Below are 8,263 nucleotides of genomic sequence, written 5' to 3' on the forward strand. Positions count from 1 at the left end.
CCCTAGCTGCCCTCAGTGATGTCCTAACCAGAGAAAACAACATGCCTCTTCTGGGCAACCCTGAGCCAATGGGACCATCTCGGAGGGAACTTTGCTAAGAAACTGAGGGATTGTCAGAATGTAAAATAAACAAATAGAAGTGCAAAAGCACAAGCACGGATACGCATAAACTTCAGTCCTCGTTTTCCTGAAATGCCAGCTCACTGGCTCCTTGTCTGACGAAACCTGGTGCAGACCTGACCTGAGGAGATGGAACAGTGAGTGCGGTCACTCCCTTGGGAGCAGGACCTCAGGGGACAGCCGAGATTACACCTCCTGGTCAGCCTCGGTGGTTGTTTCTCCCTGTCCCTCTGCACGTTCCGCTGTGAAGGAGACTTTGTGACAGTAGGGCAGACATGCACGGCTGCCCCCAGATTGGTGCCCGGTCCACCTGCTCTACCTTTGATCCTGTAGGTTCTACTGCTGCCTCTGGCCACACCCCAAGCCCCCACAGCACGCTGGCGGACGGATGACTAAAGGGACCTGGGGCTGGGGATGCGGCTCACGGTCTCTTCTCCTCCCGCAAGTCTCCTGCCTTTGCTGAGGTCGTCCCCCACCACCACCACCTACCACCCGCCCAGCATCGAGTCACCCCTGCGCCAGGCAACAGTCCACAGCCTGTAAGAACTCTCCAGCAGTCCACCAGGCGGAGACAGGTGGCCCAGCCTTCAAGATCAGAGTATTTCTCCTTCTTCGATCCTCCTAGTGGTAGAAACCATGACACTTGAGCAAACGTTTTAGTTCACCTGAAACGGGAGGACCCGTCTGATGGCCCAGGAGACACAGAAAAGTCTTCTGTAAAATACAGATCTTCCTCCATCTGCCGAGCCTTCTGGATAGGCTGCCCTTCGTCACCCTTAAAGAGATAACGTGGAGGCGTGTCGCACCCAGCTTCTCTCTTCCCTGGTAAATGTGTCACGAACTTCTCTCTGCAATTCAGTGCTTCCTCCAGCCATTCTTGGCTTCCGACAGAGGGAGTGGGTCATCTCTCCTGATGTGCCCAAAGGGCCTCGCTCAGGCCCTCCCAGCCTGCCCACCTCCTCTTGCAGGTGAAGAGTGCCCCAAATGTTTTCCTCTGGACAGTCTGTGTTTAGCTGCCGCTAGTGGGGGAGGCGGCCGAGTGACCCTTACCTGGGCCAGCGCCAGCCTTCCTGGGTAAGACTGCTCCTCCTCAGAGGTGGCTCTGCCCTGAGACTCGGGTTCCTGGGGCCTCTTCATGCGCCAGACAGCCCTGATGCCATCTGTTGTGGACTTCATCTCTGTGGGCCTGGGGACACTTGTGGCATTGGCCCAGATCCCTGCCAGGTGGTTCTTCTGTTTTCCATTGAGCCAGGGCAGGGGCATGGAGGGGAGTTTGGATGAAAAATGACCTCTTGACCCCTGACGGTGCCTCTTGATAAAGTGGTGGGGACTGGCCATCTGTGAGCCGCCCCTCAAAGGACACTGGGGAGGCTTGTGACACCTCTACTCCTGCCTTCCTAGATCTCCTGCTGAGGACTTATTCCCATGTTAAAATTCAAAACCAGCCTTCAGCCCCTGCCCGTCAACACTAAAGCCTGAAACACCTCTTCAAGTGATTCAGGAACTGATTAACCAAGTGGGGATTTGTTCACTGTCTTCTCTGCGGCTTCTCTGCCTTGACCTTCTTATTCTTCCCTCTACTAACCACCCAAAGGGGGTCAGAAGAGAGCAAAGCAAAAGCAGGCTGGTCTCCGTCTATCTTATCTGTGCTTGGTGCTGGTCACAGGCTGGGTGGTGGAAGACCGTATGGCCGGAGCAGGGCTTCACGTGGCTCTGTGGCTCTCCTGGGTCCTCATGTCCACACAGCATGTGTGACCACAGACTGGGATCATGAGGCGGTGAGGTTCTGTCATAGTCTGTTTCTCTTAGTTCTGTTTCTCTTCCACAGGACAAGATCCAGAAGCTTTATGAGCGGAAGATAAAGGAAGGAATGGATATGAACTACATTATCCAAAGGAAGAAGGAATTTCGGAATCCCAGGTGAGTTTCCCATGAGCCTGCAGGGTCAGTTGGGTGGTTGATGTTGGACTGGGGACGGGGATGCCACCATGGAGGTGTCAGGGAGAGGCCCAGCTCAGATCACACCTGAGCCCAAAAGGGCCATCACCCAGACTGCATTACCCTCGCCAAGGCTTACCGTTTACCGTTGAAGAGCCAGATTGAACACGTAAAGCAGAGTGGAAGCCGAGAGACCTGGGCTGGGCGGGGGCGCCTGGCTGGGTTCTCATTCCCACTCTGCTCCTAAAGCATGTGACCTCTCAAGGCCTCAGTGTCCGCTGCTGTTCGATGAGGGGATTGGACCAGATGATCACCCCAAGTCCTTCCACCTCTAGGAAGTGGTTGATTCTGTGCGCAGGTGAGAGGTCTGAGAAATAGAACTGTGTCTGGGTCTTACTCCGTCCAGTGCTCAAGCAAGTGACACACCCAGGAAAGAGCCTCGTGTGCAGATAGCCGAGACCTGCCCTGGCCCCTATGGGCCTAAGTGGGGTGGCCCCGACCAAACCACGCACACTGAAGGTCAGATGTCCGGTTAAGAACAGAAACTGCAGCCCTCACCTCGACACCGTATTCGTCCTGGCCACTGGCCCCAGTCCATCTCTCTGGGAGGCTGGAGGGCCAGAAGTGACCTTTAATGTCAAGCCAGTGGACGTTTCCCCTTCCATCCGGAAGCTTGCTTAGAACAGGTCGGCCGGATTTAAAGGCTTCACCTGAGCCCAGGCACCAAATGGTTCTGATCTCTTGAACTCTGGCGCCACACAGGGCCCGGCTCTCAGGCCTGCTCAGCGCCTTGCGGTTTTCCTCTTTCAGCATCTATGAGAAGCTCATCCAGTTCTGTGCGATTGATGAGCTCGGCACCAACTACCCGAAGGTACGTCCCACCCGCAGAGGCTGAGGGTGAGAGGGGGTACCCGGGGCCCTGTGCTCATCCCGCTGGGTCCAGCCTGGCACCTCTGAAGGGTCCACACTGCAGCACTGCCAGCTGAGGAGCGCAGTCCCCGTCTCTCGTGTTTGAGCCCCGGGGCCTCTGATTGGCTAGGGCCTGAGCGTGGACTCGCCATGCCCTGTAGAACAGCCTGTGCACACATGCATCTCTGCCCTCATAACCCTAAGGAGGACTGGCTGGAGACCAGGGCTAACAGCTGAGCCCCTGTGCCCTTGAAAGCAGGATACTCCAGGCCAGGAAGATCCACGGGAAGACTCAGGGAAGGCACTTCAACCTTTGCCGCAGCTTTAACCTTTTCTTTTTCAGGATATGTTTGACCCCCATGGCTGGTCTGAAGACTCCTACTATGAGGCATTAGGTGCGTAGCTGTCCGTCTGCCTGCTCACCCATCCATCTGTCTATCCCTCCCGTCATCAGGCAGCACAGATTTCAGGGTCTCCTCCATGTCCGGCCATGTCTGAGGAGCTGGGTATACAGCCTTGAAAGGTCCAGACCCCATCCCTGACTTATGAGGCTTACAGTACAGCAAAGAAGACAGGATTAAAGGAGTGATCCAGCGATGACAGGTGTGGGGATGGTGGGCGTGCAGGCAGGGCTACCTAACTGGGCCAGGGGTGGGGCGGCCTCGCTGAGGAAACCGGGTCCGAGGCGAGGTTTGAAGGTGCACAGAGACTGGCCGAACAGGTGTAGACGGTGTCCCGGGCAGGGGCCAGCGGGAGTGCAGCAATCTCGGAAGGGGCCCATTTGGGAGAACTGGGAGGCATTTCAAAGGGCCCGTTTCCTCGGATGCCTGGTCCCAAACCAGCAGCCTGTGAACCAGATCTGGCCTGTAGGTGTGTTTTGTTTGGCCCATACAAGTTTTGTCTTGCTTTAATTTGAATTAGTTGACAACGTTTTATCTAAAAATGTAGGGACTTCCCTGGTGGTCCAGTGGTTAAGACTCCGAGCTTCCAATGCAGGGGGCGTGGGTTCGATCCCTGGTCAGGAAACGAAGGTCCCACGGGCTGCGTGGCGCGGTAAATAAATAAATACATACATACATTAAAAAATACATTAAGGGACTTCCCTGGTGGTGCAGTGGTTAAGAATCCACCTGCCGATGCAGGGGACACGGGTTCAAGCCCTGGTCCGGGAAGATCCCACATGCCGCGGAGCAACTAAGCCCTTGCGCCACAACTACCGAGCCTGTGCTCTAGAGCCCGCAAGCCACAACTACTGAGCCCACGTGCCACAACTCCTGAAGCCCGCACGCCTAGAGCCATGCTCCGCAACAAGAGAAGCCACCGCAATGAGAAGCCCGCGCACCACAACAAAGAGTAGCCCCCGCTCGCCGCAACTAGAGAAAGCCCGCGCGCAGCAATGAAGAACCACGCAGCCAAAAATACATTAAAAATAAATAAATTTATTTTTAAAAATACATGCATAAAAAAATGCATACATTAAAAAATAAAAATCCAAGGTTCCGGCTGCTCTTGGTTGCTGAGAAGGTAGTCACACTAGGCCAGCATTCCCAGCCAGCTGAAGCCGGGAACAGCTGACCCCTCCAGACGGCAGTGCACAGCCCCAGCCTCGGGGCCTTTAAGTTTGAGGCCCCTGCTTCATGCTGGCCGAGCGCTGGCACTTAATTTTGCCCACCACAAAGGGATGCTTCAAACAAGAACCCCGGGGAAGCGGCAAGTGCTAGTCCTTCAGCCTGAAGTATCTCCTCATGTGGGAGTTGTTTCGGCTGCTTGCGTAACTGCCCGTCTTGTCTTCGTAGCCAAAGCCCAGAAGATTGAAATGGACAAATTGGAAAAGGCCAAAAAGGAGCGAACCAAAGTAAGTGATGGACGGCAGTCCTGATGAAGAGGGCAGCTGTTCAGAGCGCACGGGTCCTGCTGGCTAAGCCCTGGGACTTCCAGGCTGCTCTCCCCACAACCACTGGTTCATCGCCTGACGACGCTCTGAGCAGCCTTAGGTGTGCCCTGTGCTGGATTTTAAGCTTCCCTAACTCAGCTTGAAGACGCTTCCCGGTTGCTTCCGTTTGGTTTCTTGGCATCTTATATTTGCTGCGTTACATCCCTTCACACACACACACACACACACACACACACACACACACACACACACCCCGTTAACAGCCATAGACCCCTGGGGGCTTTCTCCCTTTGTCGTCATAGGTGTTCTCCTCGGCCTGAACGGAGGCAGATATTTCCTTCCCAGGGCGCTCTGGTCTGTGCCTTTCTTGGCTTCCAGAGCTGACCTCTGCAGGCTGCCTTAGTGCTTCCCTGTAGGTCCCATGCCTGATGGCCCGGCAACCCCTCCTTTTAGGATCCTGAGCACGCTGCTTCCCAAGCAGCACCGCCTCCCGCGGAGTGTGAGGGCGGGGGCCTGGGCCTGAGGTGGGGCGGCGGGCAGGGGTGCCCGAGTGCAGAGACACAGTGGTGCCGGGAGGGGTCCGATGTCTGTTGGGGAAGCTCTCTTCAGAGGATTAAACCCCCTTCGAGCGCCTGCCCCGCACCTCTCCTACCCCTGGACGGTCAGAGCAGAGCTGATTCTCACGGCCTCCTTTGTGTGGTGCCGACCTCCTGTCCCCTGGGAGCAGACAGCTGGCAGGACGACGTGGATACACAGCTTTGCACGGGTTTTAACGCTCGTCCCTGTCGCCTTCCAGATAGAGTTTGTGACGGGCACCAAGAAAGGGACCACGACCAACGCCGCCGCCGCCACCACCGCCACAGCCAGCACAGCTGTTGCAGGTAGACGGCGGCTCTGCTTCCCGGCCACTCCACAGACGGAGCGAGGGCTTCCCTCCCTTGTTTTGGGGAACAGGGCCTGGCCTCGCTGTGGTTTGTGCTGAGCCCGCTTTGGAGCCTGGGGTGGGGTCCCGGTTCACTGGCTGCCCCTTGGCTTTCTGAGGCTAGGAGCCCTGCAGTTTCTGCCCCCTGAGCTCTGACTGCCGGCCTCCTGGAAAGGGAGTGTTGCTTTATGGTTGGTGTTGATCCTGGCTTCTCGCTTGCCTTACCCCCAGACGCCCAGAAGAGAAAGAGCAAGTGGGACTCGGCCATCCCGGTGACGACGATAGCCCAGCCCACCATCCTCACCACTACGGCCACCCTACCCGCTGTCGTCACGGTGACGACCAGTGCCAGTGGCTCCAAGACCACCGTTATCTCTGCCGTGGGCACCATCGTGAAGAAGGCCAAGCAGTGACCTGAGGGACCAGCTCGGGGTGGCTCGGACATTCTCCTTTCCTTCAAGGGGAGGAGCCACTCTGGGACTTGACGAGACTGTGCAGCCCGGTGACCTATGCCCACTGGGAGGTGCCACTTTGTATATTTCAGGACTGGGACCTGCTCCCCGGGTGCCACCCCGAGAGGAGACTCCGTGCAGCCTTCCAGCTGGAAGAGACGTTGCTGCAGCAGAGTGGGGCACTGTGGACAGTGTCCTCCACGCCGTGGGGTCTGCCGCCCTATTAAAAGCGCTGTATCCTTACATCTCAGCATCTCGGATGCACTGGCCTCTTCTACAGTCTGTTTTCAGGCAAACGTGAAAGCTCAAGTGTCCTCCCCATCTTCTTGGTTGGGATTGTCAGGGTTGACAGAGGGATGACCAAAGCCTGTGGCGCTGCTCAGAGAAGGTGGCCCAGGAAGTGACTGTGGTCATTCCCAGTGAACGCCTCTTGGCGTGGGTGGGCAGGGTCCAGAGGGCAGGGGAGGCCCCAGTTCCCACTGTCTGCTACCCTGACCCTGCAACTCAGCCAGTCCTCAGGCAGGAGCCCAGGCTTCTACACCCTTGGGGGCAGTTGAGCCCTCCTCGGACCACTTCTTGGACACACCCCAGTTTTTGAAGTCAAGCCAGTGACCAGGAGGGCTGGGGTTGACCCCCAGCCCATGCAGGGAGGGGGCGAGGTGTGAGCAGGCCCGGTGTGGGGAGATGAGTCACCTCCTGGCATGGCTGGGCAGCTGCTCATTGTTTACGTGAAACCCGGCTCCTGGGAGGCTCCCGCCACCCCACCCTTCCTGTGCCGGTTATCTCTGCCCCACAGCAGCACCCGGGCAGCGCCAGTGGCCGCCAGGCTCCTTTTGGGGCCAAAACAGATTTCCCAGCCGCTGCCAGGCCTGGAGTCCGAGGCCGAAGGGAACGGGTCTGCCTTTCCTGCTCTCTGGCAGCTCGCTCCTGCGGCGGGAGGGCTTCGCGTTCAGAGAAGGCGGCGGGGCTGTGAGGGGCAGGGTTGCTTCCCTCGGGCGGGTGGGGGATTAGAAAGGTGGTCCCAAGGTTGTGCCCGATACTGTTGCGTGACCAGAGGGGTGTGACAACCCTGCCCTGTGGTCCCCAAAATAGAGATCGAGTCACACTCGCCCCCTCCCCACAAACATACACTCGGCACCAGAAGAGGTCGGTTCTCCCCCTCCCCTCCTTTGTGAAGACTTCGCAACCCTGGAGAGAGGGGCTGCTGTCCCCTGAGTCAGAAGGGGCTTCCTGCCCTGCAGCCTCCTCTGACAGGGACCCCTCGTTCCACAAGGGCCCCGTGGAGCTTGTGTGGGCGGCAGCGTGGGACCGTGGGGACAGCAGGAGCGGGGTCAGCACCTCTGCTCTGGATCCCAGTTTAAAACAAGTTGAGTTTGAGTCGCGTCTTGGGCCCTTCTGTAAGCCTTCTTTGTCAGATCGCAGTAATAAAGCTTCTTAAGGTGGTTGTGGAGAATCAATGAGATGATTTATACAAAAGTTTTATTAACTGTAATGTACTCTACACATGTCTGTTGTTGGCCAATCCAGTTCCTTCTTGTTTTAGACCAAGGAGGGAAGCAAACTCCTGAGATGATAAAACTGGCCAGGGTCGTGGCCTTTGACTGTGCTCTGGGCACCCCCAGCCCTGGCCGTCAAGCTGTCCGGTTGGATCAGTAATGACTGTTTCCCCTGCGGGGCTCAGCCGCTGGGGCCCTGGGCAATGAACACAGTCTGGGGGTTGGGCAGCCCAGAGTTGGCAGAATTGTTCCACTTACAAGCCTTGTGAGTGGGGTGAAGGTCTTTAATACCGCTGAATTTCAGTTTATTCTCCTGTAAAACAGGATTGGTGCCTGCCCACCTTAGTTCCACTGAGGGTGCCACAGGGGTGGCTTGGCTTTCTCTGGAGACTGGGTGTCCCCAGCACGCGGGTCCAAAGTCCTCTGTCTCTGCTCACAGACCGCCTGTGCAAGCTGAACCCTACTCCCACCCACCCATACATCCCCTCCCCTCTTCCTATGGTCCTCATCTTGGGTGATGGCATCATGATCA

At 57.1% G+C, this 8,263-nt stretch overlaps 1 protein-coding gene across 2 annotated transcripts in view; it reads left to right on the plus strand.

The window, feature by feature from the left end:
* Nucleotides 1-7,688, plus strand: part of LOC118886965 (SAP30 binding protein) — a 36,474-nt gene extending 28,786 nt beyond the window's left edge. Inside the window, exons 6-11 of one of the 2 annotated variants that reach the window (XM_036837405.1) lie at nucleotides 1,949-2,040; nucleotides 2,869-2,929; nucleotides 3,311-3,362; nucleotides 4,764-4,822; nucleotides 5,658-5,742; nucleotides 6,015-7,688. In XM_036837405.1, coding sequence (XP_036693300.1) covers nucleotides 1,949-2,040; nucleotides 2,869-2,929; nucleotides 3,311-3,362; nucleotides 4,764-4,822; nucleotides 5,658-5,742; nucleotides 6,015-6,196 — 531 coding nt within the window. In that variant the 3' untranslated portion in view covers nucleotides 6,197-7,688. Of the gene's footprint in view, nucleotides 1-1,948; nucleotides 2,041-2,820; nucleotides 2,930-3,310; nucleotides 3,363-4,763; nucleotides 4,823-5,657; nucleotides 5,743-6,014 lie in introns of both variants that reach the window. The other variant, XM_036837404.1, reaches the window with a different exon arrangement.
* The last annotated feature ends 575 nt before the right edge of the window (nucleotides 7,689-8,263 follow it).

This window comes from Balaenoptera musculus, chromosome 20 (genome assembly GCF_009873245.2).
Source record: "Balaenoptera musculus isolate JJ_BM4_2016_0621 chromosome 20, mBalMus1.pri.v3, whole genome shotgun sequence".
Classification (NCBI taxonomy): domain Eukaryota; kingdom Metazoa; phylum Chordata; class Mammalia; order Artiodactyla; family Balaenopteridae; genus Balaenoptera; species Balaenoptera musculus.